Here is a 24,346-nt window from a genome sequence, read left to right as displayed (position 1 = left end):
GGCTGGCTCAGTCAGTGTAACATGCAACTCTTGATCTCAGGGTCATGAGTTCAAGGCCCATGTTGGGTACAGGGCTTCCTTCAAAAAATAAACAAAAATAAAGTGCACTCTTTAAACAGGTTCTAATACATAAAATGTAGCAAAATCTCTTTTTAACGAGGATGAAAAAACTTAGTCTGAGCTGAAGATCTTATCAGGCCCAGGTACTGATGCATCTTTAGGTATCTAAGTAAAGCCACACAGATGCCCCTATGGTATGCTGCTCTCTGCCTCCTTCCATGGAAAACTGCCAAGAAAGCTCAGGTATCTGAGCCTCCCTTTGTTTCCTCTTTGTACTCACAATAGGCTTGCTTTCTCCAAATTCTAGGTTTTCCCACATTGAAAATGTAAGTACCTAAGCTTCTGTCCCAGATACTTTTCTCTAAACTCTGCATTTCCCTTTTTAATGGTAAATTCTTTTAATGAATGACCTTAATTCCAATCCAGTCCAGAAATGCAAGTTTTGCCGTAACAAACTTTAAGGCTCTTGAGGAAAACAAGGGTTTAACCAGCAATTCTTCCATCATCAATTTGGTTGTGGTTTTCCCCGACACGAGCATTAATAAATCATTTGTTATGGTAGTGGTATTTCTTTTTTTCGTTGTCCATACAGTTCCAGCTCCCCCAGCCCTGTCACACACATGCCACAACTATTTCTAGATCTGTAGACTAATTAAGTGCCATACCCAAAGAAATACTTTAAAATTCATCGGAATTTTGGCTTAAAAACCTTTCCTTGGGGCGCCTGGGTGGCTCATTCGTTCCGTTAAGCACCAGACTCTTGATTTCAGCTCAGGTCATGATCTCATGGTTCATGAGATGCAGCTGTCAGCACAGAGCCTGCTTGGGATTCTCTCTCTCCCCCTCTCTCCCCTCCCCAACTCACACTCTCTCTCTCAAAATAAATAAATAAAACTTAAAAAAAAAAAAAAAAGTTTTTCTTTCAGTGACCCTAAAATAAAGCTGCCAGGTTTAACAAACAGAAATACACAATGTCCCTGATGCCTGGGTGGCTCAGTCGATTAAGCATCCAACTCTTGGTTTTGGCTTAGGTCATGATCTCACAGTTTGTGAGTTCGAGCCCCACACTGGGCTCCGCAATGTGTGTGGAGCCTCCTTGAAATTCTCTCTTCCTCTCTCTCTCTGCCCCTCCCCTTCCCCCACTCGCTCTCTCTCTCAAAATAAATAAACTTAAAAAAAAAAAAACACAGTGCCCAGTTAAATTTGAATTTCAAATAAACCACACATAATTTTTAGTATAAATATGTTTCACGAAATATTTGGGGCACACTTATACTAAAAATTACGTGTTATTTGAAATTCAAATTTAACTGGGCATCTTACATTTTATCTGGTAATCCCTAACTATCCACATCCATACCAACACAAAAACCACGTCCTGCTATGCACGCGACAAAAGACATTTTACACAATAAGGTAAGTGAAGCAACATATCAGTCACTGAATGATCACAGAATCTTGAAATGTCTCTGTGAGTATGGAGTATGGGGCCTACTTTCCAAATGATTCAGGTTATCAGCGGGGGTTCGATCCAAGTTTTCTGGGTGAGCTACTGGTTTTGTAAATTTAGCAGAATGAGGAGTAAGAAAGAGAAAAGGATTTACCCTAACAAACGGAAAGTGGAGAATGAGCTGCATAGAAAATAAGGACGCCAAAAAAAAAAAAAAAAGAGAAAAGGAAAAGAAAAGAAAAGAAAAGAAAAGAAAAGAAAAGAAAAGAAAAGAAAAGAAAAGAAAAGAGACGGATGTCTAGTAACACATTCAGGAAGGGTGAGATGAAAAAAGAGAACACTGCCTTTCTCATCCTCTCTAGCCTGGTAACCAGAGTCAAGGTCCCCGATCTGTGACCCTGATCCAGAACACAATAAGGACTTCCTTCAAAATAAAGCTTTTATACATAGCTATACGCATATGTACAAGCAGCTCTGAAGGCCAGAGAAGTAACTCGAAACTCTGGAACTTTGAAGGCTCTACAGATTACACAGGGTGGGTTTCAACAAGTTAGCAGAGCTTAGATCATCGCATCTAGACGCTTGGCCTCAGAACTGTGTGAGTAAGATTAAATCAAGAGTAAAAGCTTCACGTTCTGAAAATAACAGTGGCAAACACAACACTCCTAGACTGAAGGGAAAAAAAACAATTGAGAGAACGATGATTGGAAGGAAACCTCTAGAATTCTACTACTGCCAGGCTCCTCAAATTGGTGCAAGTGGAAGCAATCTCTGGGTCACCTGCCGTCGCATCAAAGTTTGACAGAGAAGGATGAGCCACAGGAGCAGCCTTGCTGCGCTTGAGGATTGTTCAATACTTGAAATGAGCTGCGGATCAGTTCTTGGCTGAAGTCCACCTGGGCCCCTTTCACGAAGGCCAAGCTATCAGAGTCAACCACCACTCTTGCCCCACCCTGTTCAAATACCCTGAAAAGACAGGAGGAAGACATTAACGACTATCATAAACACCAAAAACATTACACCCTCTGAGCCCAGAGGTACACATTCTGTTTTAGAAATACAGATGGGACACCTGGGTGGCTCAGTTGATTAAGCCTCCGACTTCGGCTCAGGTCATGATCTCAGGGTTCGTGAGTTCAAGCCCGGTGGTGGGCTCTGTGCTGATAGCTCGGCGCCTGGAGCCTGCTTCAGATTCTATGTCTCCCTCTCTCTCTCTGCCCCTCCCCTGCTCATGTTCTTTCTCTCAAAAATAAAGAGACATTAAAATTTTTTTTTTTTTTTTTTTTTTAGAAATACAGAGGAAGCATTCCTTGTTACCTCTAACAAGTGCTGCTTTCCTCCGAGGCAAAAAGAGCCCATGGAATGAATACTGGTAAATGGTTAAGGATTTAGGGCTGGAATCCAGTCCAGGCTGGCTCTCTTACCAGTAACACTAGGGACGTCGGCAGGCCAATTTTCTTCCTATAGCATAGTTATTTTGAAGCATGACACAAATCCTCACTGTATTCCCACTGTGTGAGAAGGGTGGTGTTAGGCATTCTCAGCAACCCTTTCAAATTTGAACTAAATGTGCACTTTTATCCCTCCCGCACATTCTCTGAGGACCCACCCCTTCCTCCTTGCCTGTCGTCGGGATTGATAACTGTATCCAGTGAAAATTTGTATTGGAATCCGGAGCATCCGCCTCCCTCCACCTCCAGCCTGAGGAATTCTGACCCTTCGGTGATTTCCAGAAGCCTCTGAAATGCAGGAAGGGGGATCAAGAATGCCAGGCAAGGGGAGGAACAAGGGTGAGCCAAGGGCAAGTCCCCGCACTCCTGACACCCTGGCGCCGCCGCCCCGAGTCCGACCTCCTACCTGGACGCAGCTGTCGGTCAGGTGGATCTGTCCTTCTCCGGCCTCGGAGCTGGAGGACGACGCTTCCCGACGAGCCTGAGGTCCGCGAGAGGCCGCGAGGAGCCTATTGCGCAAGGGAGGAGGATGAGCCTGGAGCAGATGGGCACCTGGTGACCTGCACCTGGACAGCCTCACGCCAAACCTGACGACCTCCACCTGGACAGCCTCACGCCAAACCCTCGCCTCCCCCGGAGGCCTTAGCTTCCCCCTTAGTCCTGGAGGCGCAGAAACTAACACCCTTCCCAGGTGCCTTTGTAGCCTTGGTACCTGCCCCTTGCCCAGGGAGTGACCACCCTCAGCGCCACGGCCATTAGCGATAACCCACGGGCGGCCGCCATCTTCCTCCACAAACTCCACCCCTCGCGTCATCCCAATCGCCTTCTCCATCTGGGCCTCCGGGGACGGGACCCACGGAGACCCCGCCTCCGAGCACACCCATTGGGTGGTGGTGGAGGAGAAGGGATTTGATTGGCTAGAAATGCTCCCATTACGGAAGCTGGGGCGCACCGACAAACCCTGGGCGGAGCGCCGGAGGGAGGAGCGGAACGGGGCGGAGATGGATTCTAGCCTACCCGGTGGCGGAGCGGACAAGGTGGGCGGAGATAGCGGGCATCTAGGCGGGACCGAGCCGAGCTCGGCAACCTGGAGCGGGCGGGGCGGAGCGCGGGCGGGGCGGAGCGCGGGCGGGCCCGGCCCTGGTTGCTGGTGAGAGTCGCCTGACCTGGCTCCTCCCCAGGCCCGCCCGGGCAGGTTTATCTTGTGACTGAGGCGGTCGCTTCTTCCTTCTTCGTGCTTGGAACCTGTTCAGCTGCGATGCGTTCCCTGGCCGTCGCGTTCGTGCTCCTGGCGCTCAGCGCCTCCGGCCTCGCCGAGCCAGTGATTTTCAAGGACTGCGGTGAGCCGGAGCCGGCCCGAGATTCCCGCGCCCTCTGCGGGAGCCCCCACCCGAACCCCGCGCCGAGACCCCCGGCTGGGTTGGGCGGGTCCCGCGGGCGGCCAGGTTCAGCCTCGGACCCCACGTGGAGTGGGCTGGGGTTGGGGAGAAGGTGCGGGGGCGGAACCCAATGGCTCACAACTTCGCCTCTTCCTGGGACGCGTTTTGGGGGTCCCTGGACATTAACTGGAGCTGGGCCTTTTGCAGAAGTTTTCTAAAGTTTGTAGCAGAGACAACTAACTGAAGGTTCCAATGATGCGCGGGACGTGAGGGGCACAGAACTTTGTATGTCTGCTTTGTGTCTTTGGATGACCTCTCCCTCCCTACTCCGTTTGCTTTTATTTTTAATTTCCCTTTTGCTGACAAGTCAAAAGTCAATTCTCCTTTTCATGATTTATTCCGTTACCGCTTCCTTTGTGCTATATAATTTGGTGATTCTTAATCACTGTCTCCTCCTATCTATAAAGCTCGTGTTGCTGTGACACAGCTTGTGACACATAACCCCGTCTTGGCGCTGTGGTAGGGATCTTTGTTGGGAAGTACAGCGGGGGCTTGTAGGAAATTGTGAGTTCTTTCGTTCAGCCACGTCTATAGAATTAAGTATTCTAGCAGAACGTTTTCTGACGTGGAAAGGTGTGATAAATGAAAGAAGACATAAAATTTGTGAGCTGGAAGGAAACTTCAAAGTGTGTGTGCCCCTCCCTCCCCCGCTCACGCTTTGTCTTCCTCTAAAAAATAAACATTAAAAAAAAAAACTTTTTAAAGCAAAAGTAGATGAGAGGATAAATACTCCTTCCACTATGTCATCAGTTCATTTTGAGGCAAAAGCAGAGTTAGGCTAGGGGACAGGATTGATTAAGGAATAAGACTGCTGGTCTATTAATAGTTAGCAAATGCTGTTCCACTAAACTAGTGGCACTTGAAAGATCCTATTATCACCTCAAATTACTGCCTATCCCTCCATTAAACTTAGTGGCCAAATTTGGACAAAGACACTATATTAACTCATCCAGCCCTCAGGATCTGTTTTACAGATAGGAAACAGGCACATGGAGTAACTTACCCAAGTTCGTTCGTTCTCTCTCTCTCTCTCTCTCTCTCTCTCTCTCTCTTTTTAATTTTTAACGTTTATTTATTTTTGAGACAGAGAGAGCATGAACGGGGGAGGGTCAGAGAGAGAGGGAGACACAGAATCCGAAACAGGCTCCAGGCTCTGAGCAGTCAGCACAGAGCCTGATGCGGGGCTCCAACTCACGGACCGCGAGATCATGACCTGAGCTGAAGTCAGCCGCTTAACCGACTGAGCCACCCAGGCGCCCCTCTCTTTCTCTTTTTAATGTTTATTTTTGAGAAGGAGCAAGCTGGGGAGGAGAAGAGAAAGGAAGACAGCACCCTAAGCAGGCTCCAGGCTCTGAGCTGTCAGCACAAAGCCCAACTTGGGGCTCGAACTCTTAAACCATGAGATCATGATCTAAGCCGATGGCGGACACTTAACCACTGGGCCACCCACATGCCCCAAACCCAAGTCTCACAGCTAGTTCGTGGTAGGAAATTAGTGGGTGTCTGTGAACCACCTTGAGTTTCAGTGGTAACATTAACATTAAAAAAAGGGGGGGGGGGATGCCTGGGTGGTTCAGGTGGTTAAGCGCATGACTGCAGCTCAGGTCATGACCTCACACTCCTTGATTTTGAGGGAGCGCCTCATCGCCCCTCTCTCTTCTCTCTGCCCCTCCCCCACAAGTGCACATTCTCTCTCTCTCTCTCAAAAATAAACATCAGGAAAAAAAAAAAAAAAAAGACCAAGGAAACCAAATCCAGATATACACCTATGGCAAGTGCTTCTTAAGGAAGGAAGGGTTTCAGTTACAGATTTTCAATTTACTTTTGAATTGGGAAATAACAATGTAAACTTCAGTGCCCACATCAAAAGATTTTTGAGTTCCACTCTCTATGACCCCTTTCCCTGGGAGGAGTATTTCCTCAAGTAAGAAATGGGGCCAAGCAAACTGGTTTTGCTGTTTTTGCCAGTTAGGACTGAGGAGTTCTGTTGACATTGGAAGTCCAAGAACCTCTTGTCAGTAAAACTCAAGGAGCTACAAGTACTAATCACGTGACCCAGCCTTGAAAGAAGCACATTGAAGCAGACGTTGAAAGCTTTAGCATAAGCACTGATTTTTTTTTAAATTTTTTTTAATGTATATTTAGTTTTTTGAGACAGAGAGAGACAGAGCATGAATGGGGGAGGGTCAGAGAGAGAGGGAGACACAGAATCTGAAGCAGGCTCCAGGCTCTGAGCTGTCAGCACAGAGCCCGACGCGGGGCTCGAACTCACGGACTGCGAGATCATGACCTGAGCCGAAGTCGGACGCCCAAGCCACTGAGCCACCCAGGCGCCCCATAAGCACTGATTTTCAATAGGTTGTTGATTAAAGTTCTGGATATTTTTTCCCTATCTGTAGAAGACCGGAGGACAGAGTAGAAGACAGTGCTTAAAGAAGAGAATTCTCGCGTGTGTATTTCAAAAACCTTGGAACCTTGCAATGACGGAGAAGCAAGCAGGGGGCTGAGGGACTGCAAGTTATTACTCACAGACTTAGCTGGAGGAGCGCTGGTCAGTAGGATGAAACCGTTCACCCAAGAGCAGGCACAGGCTGGGAAAGCCAAGTGCGTCTACATGAGCTCATTTCATAGCCCATGGGCTGAGCCAACCTGATGACTGCAGAGGAGAGGCCCAGCTTTTGTGTGAAAAGGGGACTTACTAACCCACCCACAGCAACTATTCTAGATTAAATTCATGGACTGAATCCCGATGTGATGATAATAAAGTAAACATTTATATAGCATTACCATGTTGCAAAGACTTACCTGAGACCTTTCTGTGTGTTCACTCACCTACCCTATGAGGCAGTTACTGTTGTTATCCCCAGAGGGGTGAAGTGCCTTGTTTTGAGGTTTCACTGTGAGTAAGGGAGCCAGTGAGATTGCAAACCCAGGCGCCCGGTCCCAGAGCCCACCTCAGCAGTGATGGCTCAATGGCAGAGCCATTGCTGTAAGTGGTGTTACCAGGCAGTTTGCTTGCATTCTCTCGATTCGGCTGTCCAGTTTCAGGGACCCGGATGCGGCCATGGGATTCTTAAAGACTTGACTTAACCTGTTTAGGTCAAGCATTTCTTGGGAACAAACAGCACTTTTGTCTTTGTTTGGACTGAGATTTTTACAAAAAGACACACACCCTGTCTCAGAGACACTTATCTTGAAGAACACGTTTTTAAAGTGGAGTGTCCGACTGTATACTGTGGATTCGTTCTTAAAATCGTTTTCACTGGTAGGGATGTACAAAGCTCGGAGATCACTGATTTGGATCCGTACCGGGACAGGATTGGAAGAAAGGATGGGGGGCGGGGGCGTCTCAGAAGCAGCCAGGCTCAAGAGTCCAAGTGGAAACAGCACCGAAGCTTTGAGCCATCACTTGCGCCATATGTATGCTGCTTTAAATCCTACCTGGGGATGGAAGGAGGGGTGGAGATGACTTGCCCTGGCGTAGTCCTGCCAGGATACGGAGCAGGGAAGCTGGCTTTATATACTTAACTCATTTTCTTAATTCCCCTTCACCCATCAAATAATGGGAAGAGTTTCCTGACGAGCAGAGCACCTTTCCATTAGGTAGGAAATAGCACAGGTGGTTTATCTTGCCTCCTATTCCAATTCATGTTTCTTTTTTTTCACAGGTTCTGGGTTTGGAGTTATAAAGGAACTGAATGTGAGCCCATGCCCCACCCAGCCCTGCAAATTGCACAAAGGCCAGTCTTACAGTGTCAATGTCACCTTCACCAGTAGTAAGTAAAAGTGGCTCTTGACTTCAAATTCATCATAAAGCAGAACATCAGTCTCAAATGTTGGAATGAGCACAGGGATATGGGGGGAGGAATTGCAGTCAGGAAGTCTGTGACCTCCCTTCCAACTTCTGCAAAGCTCAGACGTCCCCTCTGTAAGGTTGAGGGAATTCATTTGGGACCCAAGGAAAAAAATCTGAGCTTCCTTCCTCAACGTAAAGAAATATTATTGGAACTTGTTGCTTTCTGGTACCACATTTATCACCTTCAGCTTCCCAGGAATCTAGACAAATGCAAAATCTTTATTTCTACAAGGGGTATCGACCTTGAATCCTTTACTCGTTTTCTATCCTATGGAACTAGATGTGGCAGTCTAATAAGAAATGTCAAAGTTCCTATCATCTCCTTCTTTTAAGCCTGAAGACAGCATTAAATACTAGAGTTGTTTTCTCTGCTGGATGATACCCTGCCCCTCTATTGTCCCAAACCAAAAATGTACCTTCTTTTTTTTTTCTTTTTAGATTTTTTTTTTTTTAAGTAATCCCTGTACCCAACATGGGGCTCAAACTCACAACCCCGAGATCAAAAGTCACGTGTTCTACCAGGCACCCCCCCCCAAAATGTACCTTCTAAACAAAAGTAATCCCCATCCCAGAAAGAAAGAAAGAAAGAGAAAGAAAGAAAGAAAGAAAGAAAGAAAGAAAGAAAGAAAGAAAGAAAAGAAAAGAAAAGAAAAGAAAAGAAAAGAAAAGAAAAGAAAAGAAAAGAAAGACAGGAAGGAAGGATGGGAGGGAGGGAGGGAGGGAACCAAGCCAATACCCTGGATCTCCACAATAGCCTAACAGCTGATAACCCTGGTTACCCTAATTTTATTGCATTTATTCCTCCTGCCCATCTTGTGATATGGAGGGTAGAGGATGTCAAGAGATGTACCTCATCTTTCAAACCTTACCCAGTTTCTAAAGGGTTATCTCTTACTGTTACTTAACTGCATTTCTGCGGAGATTCCTTTCTGTTTCCTTATTTTCTGAAGGAATCCTGTGAGCAGGGCATTGGAGAATTCAGAGACCAATCTTCTAAAGCTCTGTAAGATACACAGTACGCTCTGACGGAAGCTGACGTAGTTAGGAAACAAAGTTTACTGCCCGAAAAAAACTCCGTTACTTGGTTGGATAAGGTTATTTATCCAGGTAGCTCTGATTCTCCTGAGAAACCGTGACAGGCAAGGAAGAGCAGGGTGGGGTTGGGAGCAAAGAAAACCGCTCTCTCCGTTGCTTTTTTTTTTTTTTTTAAGAGTGAATACTTATTCTGTAGCATTCGTAGAGGTACTAAGCATAACTACAAAGAGAAGTAGACTCTAGGAGTTAAGAAGTACGGACTTTATGGTTTGCTATCATAGCACTGCCACTGCTTGAGAACGTATCTGACTCTTTTACTTCGAGTTGAGAAATAAGCTGGCCCTGTCACTATCTCATTCTCTTTCTTTCCTCTTAGATGTTTCATCTCAGGGTAGCAAAGCTTTGGTGTATGGCATCCTGATGGGCGTAGCAGTTCCCTTTCCCATTCCTGAGGCTGATGGTTGTAAGAGTGGAATCAACTGCCCCATCCAGCAAGGCAAGACCTATAGCTACCTGAATAAACTACCAGTGAAGAATGAATACCCCTCTGTAAGTGACATCGTTGTTCAGGACACTGGTAGCCTTGTGACTAGATGAGGAATCTGATGGGGGGGGGTGGCGGGGTGGGGGGTCAGGAAGAAAAGATTGGGTAGGAGTCCTTCGTCTCTCTATGATGAAGAAGCAGAAGCTGGGGGCAAGGAGATGAATTTGAGTGTTGGGAATCACAAGGTAGGGCGGGTATTTTTCCCTATGCCCCTTTGTTCTTTGTTGCCTAATCGTTAGCCTGGGCCTCATGATGCCATTTTGATACACAGCATCTTCCTGGATTCTCATGACCATGCTTGGCGGAGGCAGTATTATCCCTTTTTGCAAATGAAGAAACTTGAGCCTCCAATGTTAAGCAAAATGAGCAGTGTCTACTCTGCTAAGAAATATTACGTCTAGATCCTTGTGACCTAGACCTTGTCTAGATCCTTGGCCTTGTGACCCCAAAACCTGTGCACTGTTAAAAGATTTTAGGCAGTTGTCAAGTAGTTCAAGATGTCAAGTTATAGAAAAATTCTGGTTTCTCCATTAATCTCTTAATAAGAGAGCAGTAGTTTCCTAGCTCCATAGCAAAGAGGTCACTTTTCCACACAATTCTTTCTCCCCTATCCCCGCCCCCCCCCCCAGCCCCTGCCTTCTCCTTTGACTCGCCCTGCTATACCTACTACTTTTTCTACCACACACATGAGGTAGAACCTGTTGGAATGGGCCTGTATTAAAGATATGAATCCTGATAAGTAATGGAAGAAGTAAGGGGATTCCTTTTTTCCATGAAGAAAAAAAAACAAAAAACAAAAAACACTTCATATTTTGAAAGGAAATCAAGTAGAACCCAGGAGCATTCCAGCCATTTATTTTCTAGAAACGGCAAGTAATTAAAGAACATTCCAAAGAGGCTGTAATATAGGGAGTCTATGTTTAAGGGATATAAGAGACCCTATGGGTCAGGGACAGGTTTATAGATTAATTTGTGGAGTATCTATAAAATCATAGGCATTTCTGAGCCTTGGTCATTTACACAGTGTCTAATTAGGGCCTGATACATAGTAGGCACTTCCTATATGGTAGCAGCTGTTAAGTGAATTACGTTTCATTTGAAAAACATCTTGGGGCGCCTGGGTGGCGCAGTCGGTTAGGCGTCCGACTTCAGCCAGGTCACGATCTCGCGGTCCGTGAGTTCGAGCCCCGCGTCGGGCTCTGGGCTGATGGCTCAGAGCCTGGAGCCTGTTTCCGATTCTGTGTCTCCCTCTCTCTCTGCCCCTCCCCGTTCATGCTCTGTCTCTCTCTGTCCCAAAAATAAATAAACGTTGACAAAAAAAAAAAATTAAAAACAAACAAACAAACAAAAAAAACATCTTAAACTATGTTAATTTAAGCACTAAGTGAAACAGTAGTTAATGTGTACTAGTCTTGAAAAACTTGCAAGTTTCGAGATGCAGGTATCACAGTCACTCAGATGTTGAATTGTAAAGAAACATTTGAATCCAAATTAGGGGCAGTAACTAATCATAAGAAAGCTAATATCTACATAAGAAAGGACTGGAAAATTCTCAGTGATTTTTTTTTTTTTTTTTTTTTGTTTAAGAATTGGAAGGGACAGTTCCTAGTATAACAAGTCAAAGCAGAGATTTCTAATGATGTATATTATTAAAAAACCAAAAAAGTTTAAGGAAATTAACTGAAGCTGTATTGCTATGAAGCATTGTTGTTCCCGGAACCATTCGTATACTTATAAACTTCTTGGGACACCCTTCGTGTTCTGACATTTTCGGCTAACAAGTAACAAGGTATTTTGTTACACCTACGAATAACTTTACTCTCTTCCTCATGGTTACCCTCGGAAAAAGCTAGATCAGATTGCCAAGTACATAAGAAATTGTTTGAATGTAAAATTCTCTTCCCCTCAAGGCTTCATCATGTGCCTTTGATCTGAAAGGGAAAAGAATGCTTCCGAAATTATGTCTGATGAGTTAAGGAGGTTAGTATGTGGTGCCGCTGACGCCGAATCCTAGGTGTCACTTGGCTGGTCTTTGAAGACCACAGGCTGCCCCCGAGTCCCAAGCGGCCTCCATGGTGGCATGATTTAAGAAAAAAAGTCTGAGGAGTTAGGCAGTTTGTTAACTCGGATTCATAGTTAGACCGGTTCTGGATTGAGGTGAGGGCCTGCTTTCATTTTTCCCAATTCTTTTTCTCTTTCTCCAGATAAAAGTGATGGTGAAGTGGCAGCTTCTGGGCGACAAGGAACAGAATCTCTTCTGCTGGGAGATCCCAGTGCAGATTGAAGGCTAGAGGTGCTAATGCCAGCATGTTGCGTGGGGGTGAGAGAGGAACGGGTGGAGGGAGGGCGGGAGAAATCGAGTCTAACCTAAAGGAAAGGAATTTTGACACAGCTGTTTGGTGCCTCTCAGTCTCCAGAAGGTTCCAGACCCTGTTTCCTGAGAGCTCAGAACTATTGCCCTTGTAGTATCTTTGGTGAAGGGTTGGAGGGAAGAAGAGAGGGGGAGAGAGGCACGGATTTAATTTGTCTTCAGTATTTTTTGCGTTGGAAAAAGGAAGGTCCCGTCTGTGAGGACCCAAATGAGGCTGCTTCGGGCTATCGGCTAACCTGCCCTCGGGTTATCGGCCCTCGGCCCCCTCGCAGCGGAGGAGGGTTTCCACACCTCCCCCACCTAACAGGGATATTACATCTGCAAGTTCCTCATCTCCAAGTGCCTCACTGAGTTCAGCGCGTCGGGCCAGCCAGCCTGCTGACTCTTAACAGTACCTGCTGGTCCGCTGCTTCATCCATCGTGACATGCTGGCCGGTGGCGCCCAGCAGCTGGGCGGAGGGGGGTCGCTCTGCGACGGAAACTCACCCCTGAATGGCCGGTTGTCTGCGGTTACCCGCTGTCTCCTTAGGTTACCCCCTGTCTTAGGCGGTATTCATTAAACGCAGCACTTGATCAACAGACGTTTGATTTTTTTTTTTTTTTTTAACAACATTAACCTGTGGCCTCTTTATGCACCTGGAAATAAAAACGTGGCGGTCTTGCCTTCCGCATGTTGGCAGCGGTCACCTGCTGCTTTCAGGACAGTGTTTTCCCCCAGATCTGTGGAGGGTGGACACCCTGGTCCCATGGTCCCAGAGTGCAGCAAAGACACGACTCTTTCAGAAACTGCCTTTTCTTCCCTTTCTGCCCAACCAGACTTTACCTATTTTATACAAAATGACCTTATGTTTTGCTTTATTTTGCACACTCTTATGCCACCAGAAGCAATGAAAGCAAACACCACCTAGTTGAATAATAACATCTGAAAGGTCAAGGGAACTAAATTGCGGGGGAAGGGGCAGGGAGTTAGAGGCTACGAGCTGGCATGAAGCACAGTAGTCTTTTAGTAATCTTCCACCATGAGGAGAGCCTAGAAGCTTAAACATAAAATGAGAAGTTGCGGCAAATAATGGCCAAGTTCATTAAATCTTGGACTTTCCTGCTTTAGAAGCGCAAAGTATGTGCACTTCAAAATATATGGGGCATATATTTTGCTGCCTGTTTTAATCAATGTGCTGTCAATCAGCTTTTAGCGGTCACAGGGATTACAGCCCTATTCACAAGTGAGTTGGGTAATGTAGACCTCAAAAGGCCATCTCTTAGATTGGGGTGTTTATACAGCACGTAAGCCATTTGGTCCAGCTCACTTTGTCCCACTAACTTCACTAGAGCCTTGGATTTCCTTGGCTTGTGAGTTTCCCAGGAAAACCACCAGGGGACAGCCATAGATCAGGAATAAAGTTATCAGCTGCCAGGACTTACTAGTTCATTCCCAGAGCCATTCAAGCCCTGTCCTCTTTAGCTTGGTGCTGTATGCTGTCACACTGTGTGTAGAAGGTCAGCCCACTCATGGGTCTTCCCATGCTGGACCCAAGGTCTATCAGCGTGGACCATTCCAAAGGTGGTTAACTGCTGTGGTTTCTGCCTTCAGACTACCAGTAGTTGGATCCTGGCTTCACCAATTAATAGGACCTCCAGTGCAATCTTCAAATCCTTTAACTTCTCTGTGCTTCTGTTTCCTTATCTGTTAAATAGGGACAATAACAGCAGGGCTGCGGGGACTAAACGAGATGATGCACATAAAACACTTAGAATGACCCCTGGCGCATCATACACACTTGATAAATATTACCTATTTTTCTAGGAGGTAGATCTGGTTCCTCATCAAGAAGTAGCAGGAAGATCAGAAGGTTCAGCCTGAGGCGTGATGATATATCACCTCAGAAAAATGAGCCTATCCTCTGCATGGAACTTTTTGAGATGCCTGGAAAAGCTCCGTTCTCACGTATGCCTGCTCTCTCCCTATTTCCCAGAAGACCGCCCGTGTCACTGAACGCCTTCAAGGCTCACGGCTACCTGCCCTGCATTTTGTACTCGTGACCTCATGTGTTAAAAGAAGACAGAAGAAAAGCAGCTCAGCTAGTGTATACCCTTCAGTCAGAGCAGAAAGGTAACGCAACGGCTTATAACTGTTTACCAGCCATTGTGAGGCTACATGGAGCCTGCAGCGGTGAGCCAGGTAGGGCTCCCGTGGGGGGATTAGTTTGAAAGGTCGGCTTCTGTACAGACAGTTCATAGGCACCCCCTGAGTCATTAAAGCATTGAGAAGCACTGAACCTTAGGCTATATAAGAAAGGTCATGCTCTTTCCAATGACAATCTCATACTTTTCTAGTCCACTGAGCGAGCCATGGAGGCTTAGAGCTTCTCTCCTGCATGAATTCCAGGGCAGAACAGTCCCAGACTCCACAGTCATTTAAAAAGCACAAGGAGCACCCCGGCTTACGGAATAAAAGAAACCCAACCTCCAGTATCTCCAGTTTGGGAAAGGGTTAGGTGGGAGGCCTGACATTTAGTCAGATCATCGGGTTAATGAAAAGCAGTAAGCATGGAGTCATTTCTCATCCTGTTCATTTTTGGTTTTGAAATCTAAGGCGATTTTTTAAAAGAAACAATTAAGATCGGTCTTAATTACGCTTCAGAGGTTGACAAAACAGTGTGTTCTCTGAGGAAACCCACAGATGTAGGAAGAGTGGCTTGACGTAGGTGAGGTCCAGGCTAAGGGAAAATGTCTAGGATTAGCCATTCATGTCAGATAATCCAAAAGGCAAAATATCGCTTAAATGACTGGGTTGCTTACCGAGGATAATTATTTCATAAACTACAGTTGGGCGTCGGGGGTGGGGGGGGGAATGGTCAGTATGAGGACGAGGTCATGGCACATAGGAAAAGCACTGACACAGAGGAGAGGGTTATGTGTGAGATATGTCACCCCGGCGAGAGTCCTCTTGAACAAGTGTTTTTCCCAAGGGCCCTCTGGGAAGGACACAGCACTGAAAACAGCTTAGAGGATTTAAAAGCCTGGGGTACTGTGTGTGTGTGTGTGTGTGTGTGTGTGTGTGTGTGTGTGTGTGTGGTGGGAATGGGAGGGGCATTGTTATGCGACCTGAGGTGGAAGGCGGCACTGGCTCTCCACAGATACTGCTTCTGGGGTGATTGTGTCTTTTTCCATGAAGAGAATCCCCTGGCCAATCGCTCAGATTCCCAACTGAAACCTATTCACTTACAGCTGTCAGTTGACTAGCAACTAAATGGTCTGGGTGTTGGTTGCCATGGAAACAGCGAAAAGGCCCATTGCTATGGGAACCTGCCATGCTCTCCAAACCAGGGGTTTGGTTCCGAAAAAGGAGTGGAGGGCAGGGTGGAGGGTGGAGCCCAGATGGGCTGCCCAGGTGCCGAGAGTCCTGCCAGAGGACGAGCGGTGGGGTGAGCGAGCCCGGCGAGCCCCTCACCACCGGGACAGAAAGAGCAGCGACTTCTTCCACTTTCTGCGGGCACTCCCCACCTGTCCTCTGTGCGCTGTCCCGTGGGTAGCCACCGGGCACAGGTGTTTGCTCTCCCAAGTGGAGAGGAAGAACGTGAGGTTTTGGAGAGACCTGACATGCCAGTCATCTGCCTGGGGCTCTGAGAGGGAAAGTCTCGGCTCCTCTGTGCACGGGGGGCGTGCTCCACTCCTCCTGTGTCCCAGATAAACAGCCAGCAGGTGGAAGGAGCTCATCTCGCTGCCAGTGGGGCAGGCCAGTAAGGAGCCTGGCAGACAGAACGGACGGCTGCCGGCCTCGAGCGTGGCAGAGATGGTGAGGGCCCCAGGTGAGGAAGCAGAAGCCTGCCCAGGAACAGCAGTCTCTGTTGTGGGCAGTAGAGACACGTGCTGCCCCGCTCTCTGCCCACCCACCACCTGCATGCCTCTACCACAGAAGGGGACTGCAGATGGAACAAAATATGAAAGACGAGGTTTGACGGGGGGGTCTCGGCGGATGCGCCCGATGGTTGTGAGATTCCTTCTCGAGTTTTGCGATCGAGGGAAATAACCGACGTCGGTGTTTGGTGGGAAGATGACCTTTCACTGAAACAAAGAAAAAGCATCCTAGTGGCTCCGCCAATAACAACTGTTAACGGGCGGTGTATAAATCGAAGGGATTGGGCTAGTTAATCTCTAAAATCTCGGCCACGCCCACAGTTTACCGTTCATCGAGACACTGAAGGGAAGTTTCGGCACCACAGGCAAGAGGACACAAGACGAATCATACCTATGAGAGTGCAGAACATCCCTGGGGGCCCGGGGGGCTTTGGACTGAGACTAAGACGAAGGCATTTGATTTAGAGGCCATCTCAGACATGTTTGGCCCAGGGGACTTTCACCTGATTCTCCCAGAATTCTGAGATGCCTGGCCTGGATTTTTTTTTTTTTTTCCTCCTAATCTTGCCATCTGCCTGGAGTTATTGGTCTCAGCCCCTCCCAGGGAGTTTTAGAGTCTAGGAGCCTGGCACCAGAGAAAGAGAGCGATGCCACCCAGCATTCGCACGGCTCCACGGGACAACTGAGCATTTCCCCAGGATCTGTGGGGAGATTTTCACTTTTGGAACATAGTTATCTATAGATTTCTGTAACATTTAAAATCTTAAATACAAGCCGTGTTTCTATCCCACCTCCAACTCTTTCCCGTTGATTGACTTTGGGAAGTTATTTAACCTCCGAAGGCCTCGATTTCCTCAGCTGTCAAACAGGATAAGAATACCCACCTCGGGGCGGTTCTAACCATGACCTGAGGTGGTTTATGCAAAGTGCTCAGTGCAGCGCCCAACTCTAATAAGTACCTGGTGATTATTATCCTCCCGGATAAGAAGGTTGCAGCCATGGAAACTGCTCAATGGCCTAGAATCTCAGGCATTTGCCGTGGATTTGTCTTCCAAATTTAATTCCAGGTGCCATTCAAGACTTATGTTCCCTCCGATGGTCTTCCCTGTGGTTTGCCTTCGTTAAGGCAAATCCGAATCCTCCCTTTAGGACGCTTAACCACATTCTTTTTTTATGTATAATTTTTGCGTGTCAGCTTACCTTCCTACTGCCCTTTCATATTTAAGCAAATGCCCCAAACTCAGCACTCAGCAGTGATTTAATGAATTAAAAAAAAATTTTTTTTTTCAACGTTTATTTATTTTTGGGACAGCGAGAGACAGAGCATGAACAGGGGAGGGGCAGAGAGAGAGGGAGACACAGAATCGGAAACAGGCTCCAGGCTCTGAGCCATCAGCCCAGAGCCCGACGCGGGGCTCGAACTCACGGACCGCGAGATCGTGACCTGGCTGAAGTCGGACGCTTAACCGACTGCGCCACCCAGGCGCCCCTAATGAATTTTTTTAATACAGAAAAATGTCATGACTCTTTAGGTTTTGAGTCTGACCATTTAGTTCTATAGCAGCTTTGGTCTCCAAAGGGACGGGAAGAGTGATGGTTGATTTGGTTTCATTCTCCTGAAGAAGGCACAGTAGTGCCCTGTCCTGGGTGGGTGGCTCCAGAGCAGGACTCGGCTCACATCTTGCAGAAGCCAGCTGTCATCTGCGTCCGAGACTCATTGACAACACTAGCTTGTCTCGAGCCTGACTCTGGGCTCAGGAGGAAATGGCTCCCCCGCCCCGCCTGGATGCTGTCTGTCTTCAATGCAGTTCAGCAAACCTCCTGACTTCTCCTGGCTTCTCCTGTCTGGGTCATGATGATGGCTCTGTAGCCGCACATCCTATCAGCTCGCCTCTGGAAAGGCGAGAGAAAGCAGATCTGGTTTATCCAAATCTCTCCCTTCTCTGGTAGGCTAAATCCCTGCAGCCCCTGACACATCCTCCACCCCCACACACCCCCAGCGCCCCCCCCCCCACCTCAGCTTCCCACCAGAGCTTGCCTGTGCTTCCTCAGCAGAAACAAGGCCCAAAGAGCTACCAGAGCCTCTCCCAGACTGTGGCTGCTGAGAACTGTCTCCTCACACGGTAGGTAAAGCAAAGTGCTGGGGTAGGGAATAAGGCAGCAGAATGAACGTAGGAGAAAATCCTCCCGGCCTGACTTGCCATGTGACCTTGGATGAATCATTTAGCCTTTTTTAGTTGAATATCTCATAGAGGTGGTGCATGAACAAAAGGAAATGATGGGTGTGCACATGGCAGCTGGGAAATACAAAAGCTACTCACGCTCAGGATAATATCACAGGCTAGTGTGGAGGGCTGGCAATTCATCCTTTGGATTTTCCTGCTTAGTTCCTATTGACTTGATGAGCTGGACACACATAGGAAAACCCACAGGAAAAACCAAGGTCCTGGATTTGATCACTCTAAGGACAAGTTTGAGATTTGGCCACAAAGCAGATGTTTAATGCAGCCGGCTCTCCAGCAATGTTTGCTTAGTCCCGAGGGTATAGAAGGCTAGGCAACCTCTCCCTCTGTCATCCTGATCACTACTCAGTCTAGTTGACTCCATATGGGCAAGACAGCATGTTTTCCTTCAACTCACACTTACCGAGGCCCTATTTTGTGCCTGGCGTGGTAAGAATGAGTAAGACAAGGTCCCTGCCTTCAGGAAGCTCAGAGTCCAGGGGGAGAGGCACGCAGCAAGCCATCGCTGTGATACGGTGTGACAATACCAGTCACAGGTGGGACAAATGCCAGTCACAGGCAACCAGAAGGAAGAACGACTTGGTCTGGAAGAGGCAGAGCCAGGTCAGGCTTCTGTTAGGAGCCAGACTGGAAACGGGGTTGTCTAACACTGCACTCTCGATCTTTATTCATCCCTCACTCACCCTTCTCTCATTCAGCCAGCAAACATGTCCCTGCCCTTTGTCTTCTGAGACTTTTTGAAATATTTATTGTAGCGAATTGACCTCCTCCTGAACTGCTGGTTAACTTGCTTTTACCTAAAGTTCCTCTCACTTAATTGACTCTGAAACTAACTAAGCATCTTTGGTCATGCCCTGACCGGGCACCCAGTGTATATACACACCCAGCTAAAATGATGTTTGGGCTTTAGAATCTTGGCCACCACTTCCCAACCTATCTGACCTACTTCTCCTTTCCGTCTATGCTCCAGCCATTCTGGTCTCCTTTCAGTTCCTCATATTGGCTGAGTTCCCCTCCCTCAGCCACGGGACTCTTACACATGGCTGTTCCCTCTGCGCAGAAAGCTCCTCTCACTTCATCCACGTTCAGTTAACCCCTACTCATCCTCACATTTCTGCCACAGGGAAGCCCTCCCCGACCACCTGCCCCTGATCAGATCAAGTGCTTTGGTCTACATCCTCAGAGCCCCCTGTCCTCTCCCCTCATGGCACAATTCAGAGTTACATACTGTAACGATTCTTTGATTAAATGTGTGTCCCTCTGGGGGAGGGAACATTTTCCATTTTGCTCATCACTGTATTCCCAGGGTCTAAAACAGCTCTCAGTCCAAGGAGCAGGTGGCCAATAAATATTTTTTATATGAATTAGCTAACGGAACGGTAAATGATTTTTTTGGCCACTATGTGTTTGCCTTGGGCCTAAATTTGGTTGTGTGTCCAAAACCAAAAACAAATAGCAAATCCAGGGGCCAGAACCAAATGGAGAGCCTCCCCTGAGAAAGACGTAAAAAGAAGGGATGTCCCAGAACTAAGAGGCTCTCCAAGCTTGTAGAAGTGGGGAGCCAAGGGAGGAAAAATGGAAAGATTGGAGCCACCTGGCAAGGTCAGACCTAGCAGGTGGCCTGGGAAGGAGGGAGAATTAAATATCTACTACCTTGATTCTCAGTACTTGTGTACTTTGGGTGCTGGGCTACGAAAGACAGGATTACTGTCTCATTTTCCTATTTCTTCAGTTATAACTAGACTTTAATAATTGCGGGATTGGGGGAGAAGAGAATCATTTTATATTGAAACCAATACTGATATAGAGTAGAATATAAATTTCACATGATTATAAAAACACATGAGATTTGAAAGACATTAATGACTTTAGTGATCTTTCCGTGAGTCTGAGAAGCGTTAATACCTCAAAGAACTATAGTCCACAGGATTCTGTATGATTGAAGTTTGATAAATCCGATATCACAAATGCATGGAGGGTATACTCTTTAGAAGATTTTTGTCGTGCTTTTGTACCGCTTACCACTCCTGCAAAGCACCAAGCACAGTGCCCTACAGTTGTACATTAAGTGTTGAACTGAGGGGCCCCAGTCGGTTAAGCTTCAGCTCAGGTCATGATCTCACGGTCTGTGACTCTGAGCCCCACATCGGGCTCTCTGCTGTCAGCACAGAGCCTGCTTCAGGCCCTCTGCCCCCCCTCTCCCTCTGCCCCTCCCCCGCTCACCGCTCACTCTCAAACATAAATAGACGTTAAGTGTTGAACTGCATCCATAGCAAACAACTTACTCTCAGTGCAGTCTGTAAATTGGTCATTGGATTTTATTATCAAGATTGCTCTGCCTACCCACTCCTCCAGAGAGAGTTGGGGCCACTACTGTGTCTCTCTGGAGAGGATCTAGATAAAGAGGCTCCGTGGGGTGTTGTGTCTAAGCTCTTCCACGATGGAATAGTGGGGGAGCCGGTGGGGAGGCAGCAAGACAGAGATGAAAAGCAGAAAGTACAAAGAGAATTTAACTTCCTGCATTGCTCATAAAGAAATTAGTCTGCGTGTTTCCATTATTATCTGTGTTTGCTTTGACTCCAGGAGAAACCGGGAGCTCCTTGAAGACAGGGCTGTGCCTGTTTTTAACACTTGGCATCTTGAAACCATGCATGGTGAATACTTGCCCAGTGTCCGGCCCAGGGAATCTTTGGGACGAGAGTAGATGGAAAACCCTGAAGAACAAAATTCTCAAAGGTAGGCGGTAGGAAACAGGAAGTGGGAAGAGCCCGTGTCTGAAGAAGGCTGGTGGGTCCTTTCTCTTCCTTCCTAATCTACCTAACAAAGGAGTGCGCTGAGCCTGGGGAACAACCACTGGTGATCCTAGCGGGCGATTATTGGGATTGGTTCTCAGCAGGGGCTGAGATGAAGGAGACAGTGTTCTCAGACTTAATCACTGCTTTTTAACTCCCCCGACATCATTTCTAATGGTCCCTGGCTGGTGCCACTCAGAGCCTCCACCCCCAAACCTCCGACTCTGCCTACCTGAGCAAATTCTTCCCAGCTGCTCAGGAGCTCTGACTCTCTCGGATCCGTGGCTGCCCCCACGCTTTCTAATGCATCTGAGCCTATTCATTTGGTTTTCAGGGAAGGGGAAAGAGCGAGGTTGCATCTCTGCAGTCTGGATACTGTTTCTAGAACGTATCAGATCAACTAGCCCAGAACCAGCAGTCTAATGAAAGGACCAGACCCACTGGCAAAAGGTAGCAAGACAAGAGTCCTGACTGAGGAATGCTTGGAGGTGCCAGCAGGCAGTGATGCGGTTTGGAAGGAGCAGGCCAGGCTGCAACCTTGTCAGGAAAGGGCTGGAAATAAGCCAAATAGGACAGAATGGAAAAACAAGAATCATCTGTGGTTTAAAAAAAAAAAAAAAAAAGTAGGGTGGGGGGAGAGTCAAGGGCATGAGACTTGTTGCCAGAGAAGTTAGAGATGAGGACAAGAACGGGGCAACACTCTTCTCCACTCCCTCTTGACTGCATTTTCTCCTTTTCTCATAACCTCCATGATAAATCACCTGCAAACTGTAACCGCTCTGGCTGTACCCACTTGAAATTGCAATCCGGAGGCCCTAAGATTGCCATTCAGGGACTGTCTTTGTCACGAAAAACAGAATTCTTGTTTATTTTGGTAAATTAATTGCTGGCAGAGAGGGATTTTAATTTTCCAACCAGAACAATTGCAGGCTTGGAAAGAAATTACAGGGTTGGAAAGCACCTAAAGGTTCCCCTGGGTTAAATTGCCAGATCTAGGGGCACCTGGGTGACTCAGTCGGTTAAGTGGCTGACTCTTGATATCAACTCAGGTGGTGATCTCACAGTCATAAGATTGAGCCCCGCGTTAGGTTCCACACTGAGTGTGGAGTGTGCTTGGGATTCTCTCTCTCCCTCTTTCTGCCCTTCCCCTGCTCATACTCTCTCTCTCTCCCTCTCTCTCTCTCTCTCTCTCTCTCTCTTTCTCAAAATAAATAAACTTAAAAAAAAGAAGAAGAAGAAGAACAAGAATAGGAAAAGGATGCCCTGTGACCACATTTCAGTGAAAAGGCTCTGGGAAGTCTCACTGTCATAAAACTAACCTTGGCCTCTGCACCTGATGCTGTCCTGCCATCTTCCCCAACACCAAACCTGACCTGGTCGTGTTCCTACATAATGAGTCTGCCAGTCAGCCAGTGACCTGTACCCATCCCACCACGGGGAACCAATGGCTACAGTCCCTCTGGGAAGGATGGCTCTCACGGGACTTACCGGAACCCACAGACACACACCTCACATGTACACATGCTACAGGGATTCCAATCCTGTTTTAGTCCAGACATAGAAGGGAGGTCAAGATTTCAGTGAAGCTATTTGGGGAAGGTTCCCTGGCAGGGGGATATCCGGCCAAGTATTCAGAGGATATTTTCTTGATTTAGAAGAGAGAAAGGAGAGTGCATTTCGGGTGGAGGGGAGGGGTAGCTTGGAGGCCGTGGAGGCCAGAGGAAGTAGAAAGCCGATTGCTTACAGAGGGGCCCTGGCAGGGTTGGCGCCTGGGGTGGCCGGGTCAGTGAGAAGCAGGCGGGCCTGTGCCAGTCCTTGATGAGTAACTTGGGCTTGATGTGGGACGCACACCTCAACACACAGCAGGCCTCCAAGCAGAGAGGGATGAAGATTCCAGCCGAAGTGTGTGGGATGAGCTGGAGCTGGGAGACTGGAGCAAGGAATTCAATCAGGAATTTCTCCTTATTGGGAGCTCAGCACCAGAAGCTGGACTGGGGTAAAGGCTGGGAAAGATAGGGTGTGGGAGGAGGTTGCCTTTGGGAAGGAAGGAAGCTCGAAGGAGGCTTCACTGGCAAGAGCAGGAGGAAGAAGAACCCAGAAGAAGCAGGGACCTGTTAGCTAGACCCCAGCCCTCTGGCCGTGGAAGAATACCTCTAAAGCGGTTTTCATAATTAAAAAGGAAGACTTTCACATCTGTAATCTGGTTTGATCACAACACCTCTGTGGTGTAGGCGGGGCCAAAGGTTATCTCCATATAATAAGTAAGGGAATGGAGGTCCATAATGGTTAAAGTAACTTGTCCAAGGTCCCAGTCATACCCTCTTCCTCTCATAAGACAGGCCAAGAGGAAGAATGAGAAGTTCGGTGGGCCGGACTTCCCTCTCCACAGAGGGCCTTCCTGACTCGCCAATGACCTTGTTCCCTGGGCTCCACTGGGTGAGCGCCCCACGCTGGCATCCAGGTCCCAGGACGCTAGGCTCCTAGATCTCCCTTAGGACCTCCAACAAAGGCCTGCTGTGCCCTCCTACCTGAGGACAGACAGGACAGAGGGACCCTGACTCCACTTCGTCTCTGAGCTCTCCCTGCCTCAAGGCTCCTTACCAGCTGCACATCACCTTGCTTCTCCGCTAGGCCCACCTGGGGGTTGGATCATCTTCTGGTCAGCCCCTCCCGATCTACCTCCTACAGCCCTGCAAGGGCCTCCCCTCGACCCCTCCCCGTCCTTTGTTGGGCACTTCACTTTCTCCTATTGGAAAAGACAACTGGCTGGATGGGTGCTTGCCCAGTGTTTTATTGCTCAGATAGGGGATTTTTATATCAGTCCTGATAAGAGACTGTTGAGGGGCTATTCTTGCCACCTGCTGCAAGAAGCAATTTCATTCCGGCTCCTCAAGTCTGCATGCGCTTGGGGAACTGAGCTGCCCTTTGTCTGAGAGGCGTCCTTTCAGGAAGTTCAATATCCAGAATTGATAAAAACGACTCAACCCTGATAGAAGGGGTAGGAGAGCTCTGTCAATCCGTCACTTCCCTTCCTTCCAAATCAAGCCCGGTGGCAGCACCTTCTTTATGGGGGTGGGATGGAGGGGTGCGAAGCGGTGGTCGACGTAGTAGTGGGGGGTCCATGAAGGTGGCTGAAAACTGCTTATCTGGTCCCTTTTTCCAAATGAAGAAACTGAGACTAGGAAGGGAAGTGCCTTTTCCAAGATCATGCAGAGTTCCTGCGGGGCCCGTGACTTGATCTATGGAC

The 24,346-nt window shown here is 47.7% G+C and overlaps 2 protein-coding genes across 2 annotated transcripts; one reads left to right on the top strand and one right to left on the bottom strand.

Moving 5' to 3' along the window:
- Window positions 1-1,444: 1,444 nt before the first annotated feature.
- Window positions 1,445-3,833, bottom strand: ISCA2 (iron-sulfur cluster assembly 2). The gene is made up of 4 exons (XM_003987834.4): window positions 3,674-3,833; window positions 3,368-3,470; window positions 3,134-3,249; window positions 1,445-2,476 (listed from the first exon to the last, which is right to left on the bottom strand). The coding sequence occupies exons 1-4, from the start codon at window positions 3,742-3,744 to the stop codon at window positions 2,302-2,304; spliced, it is 465 nt and encodes a 154-aa protein (XP_003987883.1). The 5' UTR covers window positions 3,745-3,833; the 3' UTR covers window positions 1,445-2,301.
- Window positions 3,834-4,104: 271 nt separating this feature from the next.
- Window positions 4,105-12,785, top strand: NPC2 (NPC intracellular cholesterol transporter 2). Its single transcript, XM_003987833.6, has 4 exons — window positions 4,105-4,301; window positions 8,069-8,176; window positions 9,668-9,840; window positions 12,040-12,785. Exons 1-4 carry the CDS (start codon window positions 4,220-4,222, stop codon window positions 12,124-12,126), a joined length of 450 nt encoding a protein of 149 aa, XP_003987882.1. The 5' UTR covers window positions 4,105-4,219; the 3' UTR covers window positions 12,127-12,785.
- Window positions 12,786-24,346: the final 11,561 nt, after the last annotated feature.

The sequence above is a fragment of the Felis catus genome, chromosome B3 (assembly GCF_018350175.1).
Source record: "Felis catus isolate Fca126 chromosome B3, F.catus_Fca126_mat1.0, whole genome shotgun sequence".
NCBI lineage: Eukaryota > Metazoa > Chordata > Mammalia > Carnivora > Felidae > Felis > Felis catus.
Note: the sequence above shows the minus strand (reverse complement) of the source record. Positions and strands in the feature narration are given on the sequence as shown.

Bases quoted from the DNA above. Each gene is read 5' to 3' on its own strand.
- ISCA2 (XM_003987834.4), bottom strand. From the start codon at position 3,744: ATGGCGGCCGCCCGTGGGTTATCGCTAATGGCCGTGGCGCTGAGGGTG. The intron at 3,471-3,673 runs GTACCAAGGCTA...CTTGCGCAATAG, and splicing joins ACTCCCTGGGCAAGGGGCAG to GCTCCTCGCGGCCTCTCGCG. The intron at 3,250-3,367 runs GTAGGAGGTCGG...CCTGCATTTCAG, and splicing joins TGACCGACAGCTGCGTCCAG to AGGCTTCTGGAAATCACCGA.
- NPC2 (XM_003987833.6), top strand. From the start codon at position 4,220: ATGCGTTCCCTGGCCGTCGCGTTCGTGCTCCTGGCGCTCAGCGCCTCC. The intron at 8,177-9,667 runs GTAAGTAAAAGT...CTTTCCTCTTAG, and splicing joins CAATGTCACCTTCACCAGTA to ATGTTTCATCTCAGGGTAGC. The intron at 9,841-12,039 runs GTAAGTGACATC...CTCTTTCTCCAG, and splicing joins TGAAGAATGAATACCCCTCT to ATAAAAGTGATGGTGAAGTG.